Source organism: Littorina saxatilis, linkage group LG14 (genome assembly GCF_037325665.1).
Source record: "Littorina saxatilis isolate snail1 linkage group LG14, US_GU_Lsax_2.0, whole genome shotgun sequence".
Taxonomy (NCBI): domain Eukaryota; kingdom Metazoa; phylum Mollusca; class Gastropoda; order Littorinimorpha; family Littorinidae; genus Littorina; species Littorina saxatilis.
In genome coordinates, this window is record NC_090258.1 from 31,990,218 (window position 1) to 32,011,142 (window position 20,925).

Below are 20,925 nucleotides of genomic sequence, written 5' to 3' on the forward strand. Positions count from 1 at the left end.
AAGTGTGCATGATTAAGGGAAGTAAAGTATGGAAGGATGGTTATTTAATAACGCAAGTGCGTTTTCTACAGTGTCTTTCAACTAATTATGACATATCAACATTTTCTTATAAACTTAAAAGGACACAGAACAAAAATAAAAACAAAAAACAAATACCCCCCCCCCCCCCCCTCCCCAAAACGTTACGAATAAACATCTTTGTGCGCTTTTTTATTTTTCCTTGAGGGGAGGGTGAAAATTCACAGGGTTTGAAGATGTGGAGGAAATTTTAGAATGCAATCAAGAGTACGTTTAACCATAGCTATTTGGTCTATGGTTTAACATAATTATTCCTTAAGAGGAAAAAGTGTGCTAGCAGTCAAAACAGAAAAAAATGAGAATATATGAAGATGCAATATCAGCAGTAAATTACCAGATACGTGTATATGAACTGTGTAGGAGAACATGTGTGTATCTGGTATTTTCACTTTCTATATCATAAAAAAATATTTTTAAAAGAAAATTCTTGCACACACGTTCTCCTACACAGTTCATATACACACAAGAATTTTCTTTTCAAAAACATTTTTTTATGATATAACAAGAAGGGCAAAGCCCATACGACTCACATGCTTGACCTTGACCTTTACATGACCTTGACCTTCAGGGTCAAGGTCAAATAACTAAACCTAGCAATGACATCATACACTAAGAACTGCTTTACACATTTTTCCTACCTTCTTTTTTTTCTTCTTCGGCGTTCCAGGATAAATTTTTTCCTACCAAAATACATGTGACCTTGACCCAAGGTCAAGGTCATCCAAGGTCATGCAACACAAAGCTGTTAATTCAAGACATAGGAAGTACAATGGTGCTTATTGGCTCTTTCTACCATGAGATATGGTCACTTTTAGTGGTTCACTACCTTATTTTGGTCACATTTCATAAGGGTCAAAGTGACCTTGACCTTGATCATATGTGACCAAATGTGTCTCATGATGAAAGCATAACATGTGCCCCACATAATTTTTAAGTTTGAAACAGTTATCTTCCATAGTTCAGGGTCAAGGTCACTTCAAAATATGTATACAATCCAACTTTGAAGAGCTCCTGTGACCTTGACCTTGAAGCAAGGTAAACCAAACTGGTATCAAAAGATGGGGCTTACTTTGCCCTATATATCATATATAGGTGAGGTATTCAATCTCAAAAACTTCAGAGAAAATGGGAAAAATGTGAAAAATAGCTGGTTTTTTTAGACATTTATGGCCCCTGCGACCTTGACCTTGAAGCAAGGTCAAGATGCTATGTATGTTTTTTGGCGCCTTGTCATCATACACCATCTTGCCAAATTTGGTACTGATAGACTGAATAGTGTCCAAGAAATATCCAACGTTAAAGTTTTCCGGACGGACGGACGGACGGACGGACGACTCGGGTGAGTACATAGACTCACTTTTGCTTCGCATGTGAGTCAAAAAGTGAACATACAAAACTTGTGCCCAGGTGTTGATGTGTTAGTTGTTTCATGTTTGTGTGTGTGTGTGTTAATGTGAGCGTGCACGAGACAGAGTGTGTGTGTGAAGTTCATAAATGTTGCCATCTCAGCTTCAGGCATTATCCAACAAAGTCACCCACAAGGACTGGTATCAATGTCTTGTTTGGCCCAGATCATTGTGAAGCAATTCACCGCAACATCTTTGTGTCAAACCTAAGTAATTAGTTGACACTAAAATCTTAATCAAACGAGGCTGAGCACTAGGTTAAGATCTGATAAACAAATGGCAGAAAGCGCTCTAAATGTATGCACCCTTTGTGCAACAAGAGTAAGTGAGAGTTTAAGATCTGATAAACAAATGGCAGAAAGAGCTCGAAATGCATGCACCCTTTGTGCAACACGAGTAAGTGAGAGTTTAAGATCTGATAAACAAATGGCAGAAAGAGCTCGAAATGCATGCACCCTTTGTGCAACAAGAGTAAGTGAGAGTTTAAGATCTAATAACCAAATGGCAGAAAGAGCTCGAAATGCATGCACCCTTTGTGCAACACGAGTAAGTGAGAGTTGAAGATCTGATAAACAAATGGCAGAAAGAGCTCGAAATGCATGCACCCTTTGTGCAACACGAGTAAGTGAGAGTTTAAGATCTGATAAACAAATGGCAGAAAGAGCTCGAAATGCATGCACCCTTTGTGCAACACGAGTAAGTGAGAGTTTAAGATCTGATAAACAAATGGCAGAAAGAGCTCGAAATGCATGCACCCTTTGTGCAACACGAGTAAGTGAGAGTTTAAGATCTGATAAACAAATGGCAGAAAGAGCTCGAAATGCATGCACCCTTTGTGCAACACGAGTAAGTGAGAGTTTAAGCAGAACTGGTCTAAGTTGATATAACTGATAATACAGCAGAAAAGACATATTTTGCCGCCTCAAACCATTTTGACTTTTCTCACTGTTACAACTGTGAAGACAAGTAAACATCCTGTAGAAATGATAATAAACCTACACAGTGAGAGATGATAATAAACCTACACAGTGAGAGATGCATGCAGGCAAGCTTGAAGAAACTTAAAATGACTTGCAACAAAATCTTTTGCTTTTGCAGTGCCTTTATCTATACAGTGGAACCCCCCTTTTAAGACTGTTTTCTCAAACTTTCTGTTCATAACCTCTGTAGGGCGGGGATGTAGCTCAGTCGGTAGCGCGCTGGATTTGTATCCAGTTGGCCGCTGTCAGCGTGAGTTCGTCCCCACGTTCGGCGAGAGATTTATTTCTCCCGAGTCAACTTTGTGTGCAGACTCTCCTCGGTGTCCGAACACCCCCGTGTGTACACGTAAGCACAAGACCAAGTGAGCCCGAAAAAGATCCTGTAATCCATGTCAGAGTTCGGTGGGTTATAGAAACACATAAATACCCAGCATGTTTCCTCCGAAAGCGGCGTATGGCTGCCTAAATGGCGGGGTAAAAACGGTCATACACGTAAAAGCCGTGGGAGTTTCAGCCCATGAACGAACAAACAAAATAACCTGTGTAGATTTACCCCTATTTTAAGACTCCCTCATTTTTAAGACCTGATGTTCAGATTTTGGGTGGTCTTTAAGGGGGTTCCACTGTATAGTGTTCGTGGACCAAGAAAGTTACATTTTCTTCACACACAAACCAAAACTCACACATTCATACTAAAAGAAAGACAAACAAAAGCAGTGAATATCAAAGACTCTTATTTCACTAAGAATATAGGTCCCTGACTAAGATGATTGAATGACTCAAATAGTAGTATGTACAGTACTGGCATCTGTAACCAAATTTCTATTTGGTCTGTGTAACCATTTTCCTCCTTTCCTATGTAAATCTAAGTTTGGTTGTACACATAACTAATGTGATAAACCGATACATTTTTCAGCAACTAAACTGGCTTTTTTATTTAAAAAAAAAAGGTGAATGTAAAGAAATTACAAGTCGCGTAAGGCGAAATTACTACATTTAGTCAAGCTGTGGAACTCACAGAATGAAACTGAACGTAGTCCGCCGCTAGTGCAAAAGGCAGTGAAAGTGACGAGCCTGTTTGGCTCGGTTGCGCTGTGCTTCATAGCACGCTTTACTGTACCTCTCTTCGTTTTAACTTTCTGAGCGTGTTTTTAATCCAAACATATCATATCTATATGTTTTTGGAATCAGGAACCGACAAGGAATAAGATGAAATAGTTTTTAAAACGATTTCGGAAATTTAATTTTAATAATAATTTTTATATTTTTAATTTTCAGAGCTTGTTTTTAATCCAAATATAACATATTTATATGTTTTTGGAATCAGAAAATGATGAAGAATAAGATGAACGTAAATTTGGATCGTTTTATAAAAAAAATTGTTTTTTTTACAATTTTCAGATTTTTAATGACCAAAGTCATTAATTAATTTTTAAGCCACCAAGCTGAAATGCAATACCGAACACCGGCCTTCGTCGAAGATTGCTGGGCCAAAATTTCAATCAATTTGATTGAAAAATGAGGGTGTGACAGTGCCGCCTCAACTTTAAAAAAAAGCCGGATATGACGTCATCAAAAGTATTTATCGAAAAAAAGAAAAAAATGTCCGGGGATATCATTCCCAGGAACTCTCATGTCAAATTTCATAAAGATCGGTCCAGTAGTTTGGTCTGAATCGCTCTACACACACACACACAGACACACAGACATACACCACAACCCTCGTCTCGATTCCCCCCTCTACGTTAAAACATTTAGTCAAAACTTGACTAAATGTAAAAATAAATACAGCGCATGTACATGTACTTCAAAAGTACAAACACAACAATACAAAATTATTCAGGTCATATTCACACACAAAAATCAAAAATCAATCAAAACAGACACAAACCAAGTGCCTTTCTTCAAATTATTCAGTCAATTAGACATGGTCAATTCTTAAACAGTAATACATAAATTCTGAAGGGTGAATGGTAAAAATCTAGATGGACAGTCCCGGTGTTGCATACTGCACTTACTGTATGAAGTCCATCAAGTATGGCACCAGCGGGAAGAAGAAACTAAGGGAGCATGCCCAACTTGCAGAGCATCAAAACAACATTATACGTTATTTGCGTGTTTGACCAAAATATGACATTTTACACAGATCGAGACAGTCATTGTTCTCCGAGACCGCTAGCGGTCGAGGTGAACAATGACTGTCGAGATCTGTGTAAAATGTCATATTTTGGTCAAACACGCAAATAACATTTATGTATCGATCGAATTCCTTTCAGGTACTTATGACTTTGTTGTTGTTTTGACGATTGAACGAGCACACACACACATGCATGCAATCCCATGTATGCAATCACCATAAGCTTCATATTTGGGCGTTTCTTCAAAGGAACTACAAAACACACGTCATGTACTCACTTTGTTGTTGTTTTGACATTGAACAGCACACACGCATGCAATAAAACACATGACGTTTTTTTTTTTTTTTAGTTCCTTTGAAGTTTTGGTCAACCTGAAAAGCCAAATTATAAAGTTTTGTCGGCCTCTGACGTCACATGACTCAAAGAAGGGAAATCCAATCTCCAATCGATACATAAAGGTTTTTTTAGTTTTTTTTAGGTCTTATTTTTATTTAATTGTTTTTTGTTGGTAGGTAGGAATTTTCTCTTGTTATCAGTCTTCCTCACAACAACAGCTTCTGCATCATCAACTAAACTGTGTCAAAACTAAATGAACTCTTCAGTTGTGAGTGTAGTGTGACTGCTGGGTAAGTTTGCTTACATTAATAAACGTTAAAGTGTTGATTTTTTGACATTCTCTTTTCTATGTAAAATGTACATTTAGATTGCAGGAGAGCCTTCAAAATCAGTTTTCATTTTAAATATTTCTTCAGCTTCAGGGGCATAGCTGCCAACTTTCTGACAATGAAATTCCTGTGGGGGTCCGGGGGCCGCAGTAGTCCCCCGGTGGGGTCCAGGGGCGACGCCCCTGGTGGGGGTCAACAACGCCCCCTGAAGCTGAAGATTTTTTGTAAATGAAGGTGCCAAAATTGCTTTTTTTCTGGTATATTATGATCAAAATTGACATTCATTTAACAAATGAAATAACACAGAGACGTGATCATTGGCATCTGTTTCACAGCAGTAGCAGTCGACTGCTTCACATTGCCGCAATGCTTGGCGGAGGCAGCATGGAGCTCGATGTCCTTTTTCCCACCATGTCCGATGTTGATGTCACATCGACAAGGTTTACAGAATGCGTAGTGTTCCCCCTTATCTGACTTGTCGATAAAGTCATAGTTCGCCTTGTACTGTGGTAAAAACCTCACTTTAGCCTTTGTTTTTTTTGTCTTTTGGTGTTGTTTTTGGCGGCATGTTGGAAGGCAAAACCGGAAAGATAGAGGCACAACTTATTTTCCGCCCATGCGCACACCAACGTGGCTGGTCTCGGTTAACCAGAGCGTCTTTTCACCGGTTTGTTCCCCCAAAAAGAGGCTGCTTACACAAAGTATTTTAGAAATTTCAATTTTCGGGAAAATCGAACACATTTTGAGATTTCGTGACAGATTTAAAAAATCGGGAGATTCCCGAAAAATTCGGGAGGGTTGGCAGCTATGCAGGGGGCAACGCCCCCCAACGGGAAGCTGCTCCTGGCCCCTGCCAGGACCTGGACCCCAGCTTTCAGGTTTTTCACAATTTCAGAGTGGCAGTCCCCTGCAAAACAAATCTTTAACAGTTTACTTCACTTTAAGTCAATTCATTTTTAGACAATGCACACTTTAAGTCAATTCATCTTTAAACAATGCACACACATATCTAAAACACAATCAACACACAAACAAGGACAACATTAAGATTCTAACACATTTTTTAAAATCACATGTTAATTTTTTTGTTGGAGGGAATGGAAGAAGATCTGGATCGACTGCTGTTAGCTTTCAGCCTGCGCCTCGCCAGCGCCTTTAAGAGACGCCACATATTCAAGCAGCATTTTTTCTGCCTTCGCTCCTTGTGACATCTTGTTTACTTTTCCACGGAAACGACCCCCTGTGGTGGCTCCTTTAGCCTCCAGAATTTCTGCAAGCCTAGATGGAACAAATCAAAAAAGAAGGAATAAAATTGAAAGGAGCTGAATACAATACACATTTATTTTGATCCAGACACAGGTAGAAAATACATACAGAAAATAACTTCACTTGTGCATGTGGCTCTCGCTTTTGTTTTTATTCTGTTATTTACAAAAGAGGCAGCATGATATAAAATTACTGTTACAATTTGTTGCTACATATCATTGTGTTTATTCTTTTCTTTAAACTGTGGCATTTTTCAACTGCATATTAAAAACTAAAGTCAATGTGAAAACGAACTAATGTTCCAAACAAATGGACCTGGCAAATGTCAGCATTTAAGATTTGCACGCAGGCACACTCACACTGAAATCACACACACACACACACACTCACACATGTATGCATGCACTCACCCCTGCATGCACACACACACACACTGGTGCGCTCGCAGGCACGCACACACGCCTGCACGCAGGCACGCAGACACACATAACCTTGAAGACTGACTTAGGCTCCATGGTTGTTACAATATCCTGAGGTCCAGCCAGCATCATGAGTCCACTTTCCTTGTCATCTCCAACACACACACACACACACAGTGACACACACACACACACAGAGCCAAGAAGATTCACTTAGGCCCCATGGTTGCCACAATATCCTGAGGTCCAGCCAGCACCATGAGTCCTCTCTCCTTGTCGTCTCCAACACTCACACACACACACACACAACACACACACAATACACACACACACAACACACACACACAAAACCTCAAAGACTCACTTAGGCCCCATGGTTGCCACAATATCCTGAGGTCCAGCCAGCACCATGAGTCCGCTCTCCTTGTCATCTCCAACACTCACCATGCACACCACATCCTGAAACCACAGAGAACATCTGAGAATTTCATCTTTAAAAATACTGGAACAGTCAAAAATCAGCTGTCATAAGATGATCAAAATAATAATAATAAGGGTATATATAGGGCGCAAATCCTAAAATAGTTCTAAGCGCCTTACAATCATTCTTACATATAATAATAATCAAGGATTCTGCAACACCCTGCATATTGGGCATACACACAAGATCTGAGCAACAAGGGACGTAAGCTTTAAATGCACACACCATGCGCAACAAGAGTAAGTGAGAGTATGGCGTAGCCGTACCAATCTCCTCGAATCCAAGAGAATAACCCTGCCTCATTTGAGAAATATTTAGTCATAAGAAAGTCTGGGGTTTTGTGTGTATTTTAGGCATCAAACAGTTTCAGCATTTTCAATGTTGCAATGAGGATTGAGGGAGGGCCATGTTGAAGAAAATGGAGTTACATTTTACATACAGAGATGTTTTTTAAATGATGCAGATTTGTGTTATTCAGTGCAATCTGGTGAAGAAACAGTGCAAATCTGAAAATGCTGTAAAACTGTCATGCCTGCTTTTCTTTACTGTTGGCCAGGCTGCATGCTGTTAAACTTGTAAACTAACCTCAAGATCTAGTTCAAATATAACTCCTGCTGAAACTACCAATGTAAATGTCTTTTAAATTTACATTTACGAAACACGAATTTCATATGGCTTGCTGGTGTTCAGTATGAATAGGCTACATAGAAAAAGCAAAACACAACAACCAACGAAACAACATCAGAACTAATTGACAGTAAGTAATTGACAGTAAGTAATTGACAGTAACTAATTGACAGTAACTAATTGACAGTAAGTACTTACAGGGTTCACAGCCACTATTTGTGTCATCAGAACTAATTGACAGTAAGTACTTACAGGGTTCACAGCCACTATTTGTGTCATCAGAACTAATTGACAGTAAGTACTTACAGGGTTCACAGCCAGTATTTGTGTCATCAGAACTAATTGACAGTAAGTACTTACAGGGTTCACAGCCACTATTTGTGTCATCAGAACTAATTGACAGTAAGTACTTACAGGGTTCACAGCCACTATTTGTGTCACCAAAATATTCATGTAGTCAGCGTCAGCATCTTTCCTGGAAAAAGAATCAAAATTAAATTAAAAAATGAATAAAAGCAACAATCAAGCATCTTTTTTTTTAACATAAAATAAAAAAACTCCTGTTAAACTTTTTACAAATTCAGCTTTTTCATATCTTGTGATAATTATGTGTAAGTTAAATGAAAACAAACAAACAATAATTTTGTTTTGTCAGAATGTTTCATGAACGGTATATTTGCACACACACACACCTACACACTTTCTAACACACACTAACAAACACACACACTAACACAGGTTCATTTATCTATAAAGGAAACACGGCCTTAGAAATCTTACAATATTTTCCAACATTTCAACCTGCAGAAGAAAGTGTTGCAATGAACTCATGCAGGCATTTAGCCCCAGGTTCAGGCAGCCATATATCAACTTCAGAAATGTCTCACCTGAAATGACAGAAGACTGGATCCTTTTCTGCCTTAGCTTTGTAGACTTCTGCTTCCAGCATGGCGACATCCTTCAGTAGTGTCTGACAGTTCTAGACAATCAATCAATCAATCAATCAATCAATCAATCAATCAATCAATTGATTAATTCATCAATCAGTCAACACCCCCCCCCCTTAAAAAAAACCACACACACACCCAAGAACAATATTTCAATGATATGCCTACTTAATATAAGGTGGCTGTCATAGTAAGAGAAAAACTGCAGATTGTAACAATTTAAGCAGGAACACGCACACACTCGCATGCATGTGTGCACACAGATACAGTTAGGGGCATCCAGGATTCAGCTTAGTATTTTTCACAATTTCATTTAAAAGACAAATGTTTGACATCTATCCCTTTTTCAAATCTATGATAATCAAGCCTTTTGCATGTTACAAGAAACCTTAAAACCTTAACAATCTTGGCCAAGACAAATCATAGCGAAGCAATTCAAGAAAGACAACTGCGTAAAGAAGGGCAGCGGAGTCAAACCTTCTGATAGGACTTGAACCCCTTGATTGCTTTGTCAGACAGCTCAACATGTTTGTCCAAAGGTCCCCTGCAGAAAATGTCATGTGTATGGATTACACTACAAACATTCATGAAACTGTTTGATAAAAGATTCCTTTTATTTGTCTTTGAACTCACAACATCGGCTCTACAATGGAATACAAACAAGTTTAAAATGAACTCTTTTTGAACCGTTTTCACTTTTTTTGTAAAAATATCAGTGCTTTTTTTTACGATGATACTTTTACAAAAAATGATAAAATAACAAAATAGTTTTGTTTGTTTTTGTAAAATAAATGTGCACAGTGCTGTTTTGAGAAATAATTACACCCCCCCCCCCCCCCCACCCCAATACACACCCTGAACAAAAATGTTACTAGCAATTTTGTTTCAATATGAGTTCAGTTGATTTCTTCTCTGTTTAGTTCTTCCCCTCAAAATTAAAACACTATGAAGATTACTGCTCGTCACAAGTTCTACCATAAAAACACTCAATAAAATAAAAAGAGTAGGTGTACGGAGAGTTCAATCAATCAATCAATATGAGGCTTATATCGCGCGTATTCTGTGGGTACAGTTCTAAGCGCAGGGATTTATTTATCTATTTATTTATTTTATTTTATTTTTTTATATATATTTTTTTATTATGCAATTTATATCGCGCACATGTTCAAGGCACAGGGATTTATTTATGCCGTGTGAGATGGAATTTTTTTTACACAATACATCACGCATTCACATCGGCCAGCAGATCGCAGCCATTTCGGCGCATATCCTACTTTTCACGGCCTATTATTCCAAGTCACACGGGTATTTTGGAGTTGCAGCTCATAAGCGCAGAAGAAGTACTTAAGACCCCCCCCCCCCTCCAACACCCACCCCCAATTTAAGACTAATTTCCCTTTTTTAAGACTTTACTTGTTTTGATGTTCTGTTCATAACCTTTGTAAATCTTTATTTATTAACCTCCATTTTAAGACTCCCTCGTTTTTAAAACCTGATTTTCTCACGTTTTTATAGGTCTTAACCTCAGATTTCATGGCAGAAGATGAAGATGACAAGAAGTCTTACTTGAGAATCCCTGTCAGTTCTCTCTCAACTTGATAGGAGCGACCAAGGTATTTGAGCACTCTCCCTCCAGCCACAAACATCAGGTTGCTCTTGCTCTTCTTCCCCTTGTCGCAGCCAAGGATCTTAATGGCCTGCACACACACACACAGACAGACAGACAGACAGTCAGATACAGACAGTCAGATACAGACAGTCACAGACAGACACACCCAATCTTGTTCTTCTTACAGCCAAGGATCTTAATGGCCTGCACACAGACAGATACAGACATAGTCTTGTGATCCCTTTCTCACAGCCAAGGATCTTGATGGCCTGCACATAGACAGATACAGACATAGTCTTGTGATCCCTTTCTCACAGCCAAGGATCTCTATTGCCTGCACACAGACAGATACAGACATAGTCTTGTGATCCCTTTCTCACAGCCAAGGATCTCTATTGCCTGCACACAGACAGACAGACAGACATATAAGTCACAGACAGACACATCCAATCTTGCTCTTCTTCCCTTTCTCACAGCCAAGGATCTCTATTGCCTGCACACAGACAGACAGACAGACAAACAGACATATAAGTCACAGACAGACACATCCAATCTTGCTCTTCTTCCCTTTCTCACAGCCAAGGATCTCTATGGCCTGCACACAGACAGACAGTCAAATACAGGCATATGGAGGTGAGAAATACCAAGACAAAGAAGGAGAAAAGAGCCGTCAGAGAAAAGTCGGTCGTAATATAGAGGGACCCGTAAAAGGGAGGTACCACTGTATATCCAATACCTGTCCCAATATAGGCCGACTACTCTCAGAGGATGTTAAACTAAAATAGTCAGTCTGACCATAGACCAAATAGCCTGGACCGCCAACTCGTCACGTGACCCTTCGAGGTTACGACTCTCGACTTTCAGGGGCGCGTCGCGTCCGGTTTGAAAGGCCAGCGATTCGAAGACAGTGAAAAGAAAGCACACTCCAGTTATTTGTGACAATGGGAGGTGACAATGAACTGGATTTTCCAAAACTCCAAACTAATCTTTACAAAACTCATCGAAAAACATGTTCCATATGCACTTTTGCTGAGTTTATTTTAGCATTTTCAGAACTTACCTCGGCAACTTCGTCCATGTTTACAATCGACACCGGATATCACGTCCCCCTGATTTCTGAAAGGCTTGTAAGCGTAGGTTCCTAAATGCGAGAGGCCGCTACCTCGTAATAGAGAGAAAGAGCGGAGAGAGAGCTAGTTGGCGGTCCAGGATAAATGGTCTATGGTCTGACATAGGAATAAAACATTATTGTGACATTATTTTTAGTGAGCAGTGTGTCTTATACAATTTTTAGAAAAAAAAGGATGTGTGAGAAAATGATGAAACCGACTCGACTGTTGCAGGCCCACTGAGGGTGAAGTCATTGGAAAATGAGGATACATTATACATGACAAGAATGTGCAGGTATCAGGCCTCGGGCTCCAATCAAACGTATTAATGAAACAGGCTGTTGATTAAAGACGTCTTGATGTGTATATTGCATATATGGTGTGTCTGTGTGTACTTGCAAGTGCGTGCATGCGTGTGTGTGTGTGTGTGTGTGTGTGTGTGTGTGTGTGTGTGTGTGTGTGCGTGCGTGTGTGTGTGTGTGTGTACTTGCAAATGCATGTATGCATGTGTGTGTGTGTGTGTGTGTGTGTGTGTGTGTGTGTGTGTCTATTTGTGCACATGCAAGTGCTGTGATTTTGACTGACAAAAACACAAGAACCTTGGGTTTTAAAATTTACATAAAATCACCAATTTACAAAAAAAAATCTCATGTCTGATTATGCAGAAAATCTATAGATCTGCAGATATTTTGCAATCAGTGCATAATTGCAACACTGTATGCTATGCACCACAAAAATAAGTACATGCATCACGGAGATTTTCTTTCTTTATTTGGTGTTTAACGTCGTTTTCAACCACAAAGGTTATATCGCGACGGGGAAAGGGGGGAGATGGGATAGAGCCACTTGTTAATTGTTTCTTGTTCACAAAAGCACTAATCAAAAAATTGCTCCAGGGGCTTGCAACGTAGTACAATATATTACCTTACTGGGAGAATGCAAGTTTCCAGTACAAAGGACTTAACATTTCTTACATACTGCTTGACTAAAATCTTTACAAACATTGACTATATTCTATACAAGAAACACTTAACAAGGGTAAAAGAAGAAACAGAATCCGTTAGTCGCCTGGGGAGCATCGGAGATGAAGAAGGTGTGTAGAGCAGAGACATAAGTAACTTTAATATCGCATTTTTTGTCATGCAAACTTGACTTACACTGGGAATAACCCCCCCTCTTTAAAAACTGCCAAAACATGAGAAAATCTCTTCTAAAAAAAGACTGTGTCCAGTTTTAAAATAGAGGAAAGCTTACAGAGGTTATGTACACAAAATCAGAACACACACACACACACACACAATACTCATGTGTTTACAATATCAACCATATTTCAGATTTCCTAATCTTCTGTGTTGCATAACATACTGGTTAAAGCTGAAGCATACTGTCACAACTAAGTAAATGCCTTTTTTTCTTTTAAGGAGGGCTAGGGGACAACTGCAGCTCTGATCCGTCTATGACTTGCATGGATAGTGTCCCCTGATGTGTCTGAGTGTGCATGTCCCAGGTACAGTGGTATCTGCGATGAAAGGACACCCTTGGGACCAGCCAAGTGTCCCTACATTGCAGGTGGCCTGTCATGACAGGTATATTTTGGTAGAGATAATAGAAGAAGTGACAACAGAAGGTGTCCTTTTAAGGGAGGTGACCTCTTATTGGAGGGGCCACACATCCTTCACCACCACCTGCCCATTAAGACCACCCCAAAAGATCCACGATGAGTTTTTCCTCTATATAATTCACCTGCTCTATAATTCACCTTTTCATTACAGCAACCACCTGTCCATAATGATCACTTTTGGTAGGTCCTTTTGGTGGTCGTTTTAGACAGGTGAGAAGACTGTATTTACATAAAACTCTCACGTCTGTTCCGGCTGACTTGTAACAGCTGGGGAATGCCCCACTGGCTGGGTCGGCGACCAGAATTCCTGCTACCTCTACTTCCATGAAAAGTACACCTGCTTGGAGGCCAAGGTAAACCAAAGGAAAAAATGAAGATGAAAGTTGCTACCTTGTTTCATTCAATGCATGTTACTCTCTCAGGTGCCAGGAGATTGCTTCCGCGCAACTCTCACTTACTCTATATTGTATGCTGCATTTAGAGCGATTACTTCCCTTTGTTTCTCAGATCCAGGTAAATCAAAAATGATAAGCCGGTAGTTCATGTAACGGCATTTTTTTTTCTAAATTCAAAAGTGCGACAAACTGCTACAGAATGAAGCAGAATTAATTGACCAGGGTCCAGATTAGGCTGAAGGTGAAGGAAAATCACAGTTTGAAATGATGGGGGGGGTGTTAAAAAACACAGATCTTACCCCATGTAAGAGCCCCAAAAGCCCTGCAGCCGTGGTGGTTTACATACTTGTTTACATGAAGAGCAAGGTATCTTGGAAAACTGAGTCCCCCCAAAATGAGGTATGGTGGCTTTCTTTCTTTATTTGGTGTTTAACGTCGTTTTCAACCACGAAGGTTATATCGCGACGGGGAAAGGGGGGAGATGGGATAGAGCCACTTGTCAATTGTTTCTTGTTCACAAAAGCACTAATCAAAAATTTGCTCCCGGGGCTTGCAACGTAGTACAATATATGACCTTACTGGGAGAATGCAAGTTTCCAGTACAAAGGACTTAACATTTCTTACATACTGCTTGACTATAATCTTTACAAACATTGACTATATGCTATACAAGAAACACTTAACAAGGGTAAAAGGAGAAACAGAATCCGTTAGTCGCCTCTTACGACATGCTGGGGAGCATCGGGTAAATTCTTCCCCCTAACCCGCGGGGAGGGGCGGGGGGGGGGGGGGGGGGGGGGGGGGTATGGTGGCTGAAATGGTTGGGGCAAAAACAGTCATACAGTGCAACCCCCATTTTAACCCCCCCCCCCCCCCCCCGATTCAAGACCTCGATTTTTCAGAATTTCTGTTTATTACTCCTGTAAATGTACGACTCCCTCCATTTTAAGACCTGATTTTCTCAGATTTTGTGAAGTCTTAACACTTTCGCGACGGGAGGTGACTATATTAGTAATAGCGCTGCAACGCCCACGGACAGGAAGTGACTATTTTAGTATTAGACATACAAGGTACACGACTCGTGATTGCTTCCCGGTTTTTGAAGCTTGCAGTAAATTGAGTTGTTTCCCTTGACACACTTGGTGTGCCCTTCCGCCATATGCAAAATTAGCCTGATTTGTGCGTTTTTTTCGAGAAAAAAAAATGAATCGAAGGCGAGCCTTGTCACGGGAGGAGATTCTCCGGATGTTGGATCTTGAGGACCCTGTAGATCATGATTCCGATGTGTTGTTTTCGCCTCAAGAAAGCGATAATAGCAGTGATATTGAGGAAGAAACAGTCCTGTTATTGCTGCTAGTATGAGTCAGCAAACTACACGTGTTAGGGTGGTACTGCATGAATCTTCGAATGTGTAGTTGCAAGGGGGGCGTGGCAGCACTGATAACAATGGATGGCTGGAGCCTAATCCTTTTGGAAATGTTCATAGGTGTACAGTTGGGACTTTGTTGTGAAAATGTGACTTATATTCAATATGGATTACCTAGACATCATTTGGTGAGTGTCACAGTTTTGTTTCATTTGAGTCAGGATGCTGTGAGTGAATGCGGGATTTGCTTGTTTTTTTCTTTGTACTGTCTCCTTATTTCTGTGTAGAATTTTAACAATATTTCAGCTAATTCATAGGTTTTACACCTTGTTTGGTTATAAAATTATTTATAATACTTTCTGTTAAAAAATAACTTTTAAAAAAGCAGTGGAAAAGAAAACACACACAAAAAAACATTAAAAAACACAAATTATCCCCCTTTCACCCCCCCTTTGCTAAAACAAATCGCGTGACAAACTTATAAATAGAACGACTGAACTGGGCATCCATTTTTTAATTAGTACACAAAATTTGGTGGTGATTGGACTTAATTCAAGCTTGCTAGACAGATTTCTTTACAGTTACTGTTTTTTGGGAAGTTTCTTGGTGGCAAGCTTGGGCAGGCAGGACGTTAACGCCGTGGCAATGCTAGTCACAATAGTGTTAAAAGGGGGTTCCACTGTACACGAACCGGGCTACAGGGCTCCCCAAGGGTCCTGGTGCCCCCAACTTTAGAGGGTCTGCAGACCATGAGGGTCCTATTCTAGCATTCAGAGGCACATTCCTCACTGACACACAATTCATGTCAATGTGATACACGTGTGCAGTGCATTTCAGAGTCAATATGTGCACATGCATGAGCCGAAATGCTCATGTTTGCATTGTCAGACATACGATTCTGAAATCTTATGTTTTCACTGAATACAGTTGACCACCCCTTTAAATAAGATTGCAAAAATCTTAGAAAATCCGGTCTCAAAAAAGAGGCAGTCTTAAAATGGAGATAAATTTAACAAGTCGCGCAAGGTGAAAATGTAAAAAGGTTATGAACACAACAGCTAAATAACCATGGTCTTACAAGGGTGAATCTTCAAATCAGTTAAATAAGGGTGTTTGTGAATGTTTGTGAATGTTTGTGAATGCTCGTCAATGTTTGTCAATGTTTGTGAATGTGAATGTTTGTGAATGTTTGTGAATGTGAATGTTTGTCAATGTTTGTCAATGTTTTTGGTTTGTCATTGATTTGTTTTGTGCAAAATTAAATGTTCGATAGACTAAACCTTTCTTGTTTTTTGATTCTTAAAGGGGGGTTCCATTGGACTTCATACTTGACCGCTTACCTGTAGATGGGCCAGGTTGGACACGTGTGTACCACAGCAGAGTGTGGCGTCGATGCCCTCAATGTCCAGCACTCTGACCGGCCCTTCGTGGTCATCTGGAAGACCCCTCGCCCTGAACTGAACATACAACAACAGCAGACCTGTTGACCCCCAAAACCTGACAAGAGTAATGGTCAAGTAAAAAAATAGCAATCTGATTACCAAAATAGTAACCCCGTGGTTACAAACGCCAACATTAGCAACACAAACCTAATTAAGTAATGTGAAGCCCATTTGAAAATCATAGTCTGGACTCAAATGGAGGATTTTTCCCCAAATCCTAAAAAATGGTAATAAATGACTCCAAAATAGTAAGGGTAAACTGAGGTCTGCAACAGGATGCTACAAACACCAATACCGGGGTTGAGATGCACGAAGCGAAAGTTGGTGCCACTCGACTGGATGGAAGTCATGCAGCCACGGGGTCTGATTGGTTAAATTTGAGATTTCTTGTGATTTCCACCAATCAGATTCCACCTACCTTCGATACGTGCACCTCAGTCTTTGGATGAGAAAACACCCTAGGGTGTCCCTACATTGCAGGTGGCCTGCCATGACAGGTATACAGTCAAACTCGCTCTGGCGACCATCTCTCTACAATGACCACCTCAAAGAAAGTTTGTTCCATGTACAGTCCAACCTGTCCTGGCGACCACCTCTCAATCAATCAATGAGGCTTATATCGCGCATATTCCGTGGGTACAGTTCTAGGCGCTCTGCAGTGATGCCGTGTGAGATGAAATTTTTATACGGCCAGTAGATTGCAGCCATTTCGGCGCATATTTACCTTTCACGGCCTATTATTCCAAGTCACACGGGTATAGGTAGACAATTATTAACTGTGCCTAAGCAATTTTGCCAGGAAAGACCCTTTTGTCAATCGTGGGATCTTTAACGTGCACACCCAATGTAGTGTACACGGGGGGAGGTTCGGACACCGAAGAGAGTCTGCACACAAAGTTGACTCTGAAATAAATTTCCGCCGAACCTGGGATCGAACTCACGCTGACAGCGGCCAACTGAATACAAATCCAGCGCGCTACCAACTGAGCTATATCCCCGCCCACCTCTCAATAAAGACCAACCGCCCACAACCAACACCCCAAAAGATACCCATGCTATATTATTCACCTTCCCATTGTAACCACGTTCAAAGCAAATAATTGAGTGTATTTCTTGTTGGTGCAGAAAAAATAAGCAAAGCAATTCTTTATATAAATGAAGCAAATAATGTCAAAATGCAGGGGAAGTAACTTAAATTCACTAGCAAGCCCTTAAAAGGGAGAAGTCTTAAATCGGTGCGAACAGGCTGGTCCAAAAAGGGGGTTCACTTTACATCCTCTGCAACACTTCAACTGCATCTTTTACACACAATCACTTTACATTCTCTGTAACACTTCAACTGCATCTTTTACACACAATCACTTTACATTTTCTGTAACACTTCAACTGCATCTTTTTACACAATTACTTTACATCCTCTGTAACACTTCAACTGCATCTTTTACACACAATCACTTTACATTCTCTGTAACACTTCAACTGCATCTTTTACACACCATCACTTTACATTCTCTGTAACACTTCAACTGCATCTTTTACACACAATCACTTTACATCCTCTGCAACACTTCAACTGCATCTTTTACACACAATCACTTTACATCCTCTGCAACACTTCAACTGCATCTTTTACACTCCTCTGCAACACTTCAACTGCATCTTTTACACACAATCACTTTACATTCTCTGTAACACTTCAACTGCATCTTTTACACACAATCACTTTACATTCTCTGTAACACTTCAACTGCATCTTTTACACACAATCACTTTACATCCTCTGTAACACTTCAACTGCATCTTTTACACACAATCACTTTACATTCTCTGTAACACTTCAACTGCATCTTTTACACACAATCACTTTACATTCTCTGTAACACTTCAAATGCATCTTTTACACACAATCACTTTACATCCTCTGTAACACTTCAACTGCATCTTTTACACACACTCATTTTACATCCTCTGCAACACTTCAAAGCCATCTTTTTACACAATCATTTTAAATTCTCTGCAACACTTCAACTGCATCTTTTGAGGGTTAAGCCTGGATGGGACATTTGTTCCCCTCAACCAAATTCCGATGGGACATAGTCGAAGGCAAGAAGTGCCAGAGAGGCCTGTACGCGTTTTGACCAAAGATGCAAAATGGTGCAATATGGTGCCATCTGAGAATTAGCCGCTATATCGTGTTATCTGTGAATGTGTCTGTATCACTGTATGTGTGTGTGTGAGTGTGTGTAATCCGATGTAAAGTGTACATTTGGTGGCGCAGTGGTATGTGATCTCAATGCGCCCTTTGACGCACTGAAGGGAATTGTGATGGGACATTTTCAGAAACAATGCGCCAATGGCGCAGGGCGCACTAGTAAATGAACCCCTGCTTTTTATACAAAATCACCTGCTGCAGCTGTGGGTCTGTCTTGTCTGGAAACAGTCTGGGAGTGACGGTAATCTGCTGACGAATTTTCTCGTTGACTGTTCGCTCAATCTCGTCAACTTGTTCCTGTGACACGGCAGCTGTGTCCAACTCTATGGTAGAGATGAGATCGCCACCTAGACTCCTTGAAGAAAAAGCTGAACCGTTTCATTTTTTCTCTCAGTAGTTATAACACCAAAGCAGAGAAATACATTTTTAAAATACAAAACCAACAACAATCACGTAAGCCCCTACCAGTTTTCTCATTGAGCAGAAATTACCAGCATAATTTTTTTATTTTGTTGGTTTCAATATAAAACTAAACAAACCATGGGTACATTCAGCTAAGTATACAGGTAGAAATCAATCAACATTTTTACACTTAACATCAATCTGCATACATTCTTGAGTGTGTCTCTTTTCTTTCCCTGTGAGAGCGACATACATTACCTCCCGGGACTCCCTTGGACCCTGGAAATGTCTACTGAGGGGGTCCACAGACGCTCTAAACATTCAAAGTTGCGGTCCCGGGACCCTCTTGGTGAAGTGACCATGGCGAGCCAACACAGATTACAACATTACCCTAACTGCTAGCTCATGAAAGAGTTTTGCTTACCAAGAGGTTGTTTTGAAGCTGTACAGACTGTCAGCTACTGCTGTGATCAAATGCTGTCCTGAAACAAATAATTATAATACAGCGGATTACTTCCCCCCTTTTAATTAAAGACCCAACTTTTCAAACTTCATTCACAACATCTATAAATTTACCTCCATTCAAATACTCCCTTCTTTAAAGCCATATGTACTCCATGACTATACACGCTAATTGCTTTACCAACAGCTGGAGACAGACTAAATTAAGTTCCCTGCAAAATATTGTGGTCTAGGACCCCTTAAATGTTGAGATATTTGAATTTTCATTTTGATCTGGATCGTCCTATTTATAGATTTGGCAACACATGTAACGTTGATGCAAGGGAGAGAACACCGCGGCTTTGTTGACATCCTCACTTTTTCAGAGGCTAGAACAAGCTGTAATGCATGTATTATGGTCCGCGCATGGTGACGTATCGTCATTATATGGTCTTATGGTGCGTTTGACATCGATTGTGGGCAAACTACACTTTGTAAACACGGGAGTGCGTTAGTATGCCTTTAAAAGAACGGATTTTTTTAAAGATTTTCAGAGGTCTTAAAAGGGGGGTGGTTGGTCCATTCTAGGCTCAAAAACCTGCTGGAGTTGATCGACAGACAGAAAACAAAACTATTATTGACGAAAGTCATGAACTTTCCAAAGCAGGTGAAATTGAAAGGAAGTCTAAATGGCAATGAATCAAAGCAGTTGCAACAAGAATTAAAATGAGCAAAAGCCTTTTCTGGACCTTTTGTGTGGACAATTGTCGAGAAAGTGGAAGGGGGAATAACTGGGAAAAAACTGTGGTAAGTTAGCTCCTGACAGAGTCAATGAATCATCTAAATTACGCTGATGAGGTTGAATGGTCGGTTATGGTCAGGTTATGCCCCCTCTTTCTTTCGGCTGGTAACTGGCGCCACCTCGTGGCAAAATCACACGAGAAAGGAAAAAAACCTTGCATTGGTCCCAAATAGCATATCGGTTTGGTAACAGTTCATGTGTAAGTCGTGCATTTTATACCGTAAACAGACAATGGTCAGTTCTGGTGAGGTTATGCCCCCTCTTTCTTTCGGCTGGTAACTGGCGCCACCTGGCGGCAAGATCAATGAGAAAGGGAAAAAAAACTTGCATTGGTCCCAAAAAGCATATCGGTTTGGTAACAGTGTAAGTCGTGCATTTCATACGGTAAACAGACAATGGTCGGTTCTGGTGAGGTAAGATCACAGGAGTTGTCTCGCGTTATCACCCCAGAAGCGCTCATTCCACAACGTACACCCGTTATACAAAGCAGTGGAACCTCCCCAATTTAAGACTCCCCCC

At 40.3% G+C, this 20,925-nt stretch overlaps 1 protein-coding gene across 1 annotated transcript in view; it reads right to left on the reverse strand.

Moving 5' to 3' along the window:
* Positions 1–3,181: 3,181 nt before the first annotated feature.
* Positions 3,182–20,925, reverse strand: part of LOC138947584 (alanyl-tRNA editing protein Aarsd1-B-like) — a 29,762-nt gene continuing 12,018 nt past the window's right edge. Inside the window, exons 5-13 of the mRNA XM_070319085.1 lie at positions 19,588–19,645; positions 18,954–19,116; positions 16,448–16,564; positions 10,574–10,704; positions 9,485–9,551; positions 8,948–9,039; positions 8,475–8,535; positions 7,317–7,411; positions 3,182–6,545 (exon numbers count right to left, since the gene is read on the reverse strand). Coding sequence (XP_070175186.1) covers positions 6,392–6,545; positions 7,317–7,411; positions 8,475–8,535; positions 8,948–9,039; positions 9,485–9,551; positions 10,574–10,704; positions 16,448–16,564; positions 18,954–19,116; positions 19,588–19,645 — 938 coding nt within the window. The 3' untranslated portion in view covers positions 3,182–6,391. The remainder of the gene's footprint in view (positions 6,546–7,316; positions 7,412–8,474; positions 8,536–8,947; positions 9,040–9,484; positions 9,552–10,573; positions 10,705–16,447; positions 16,565–18,953; positions 19,117–19,587; positions 19,646–20,925) is intronic.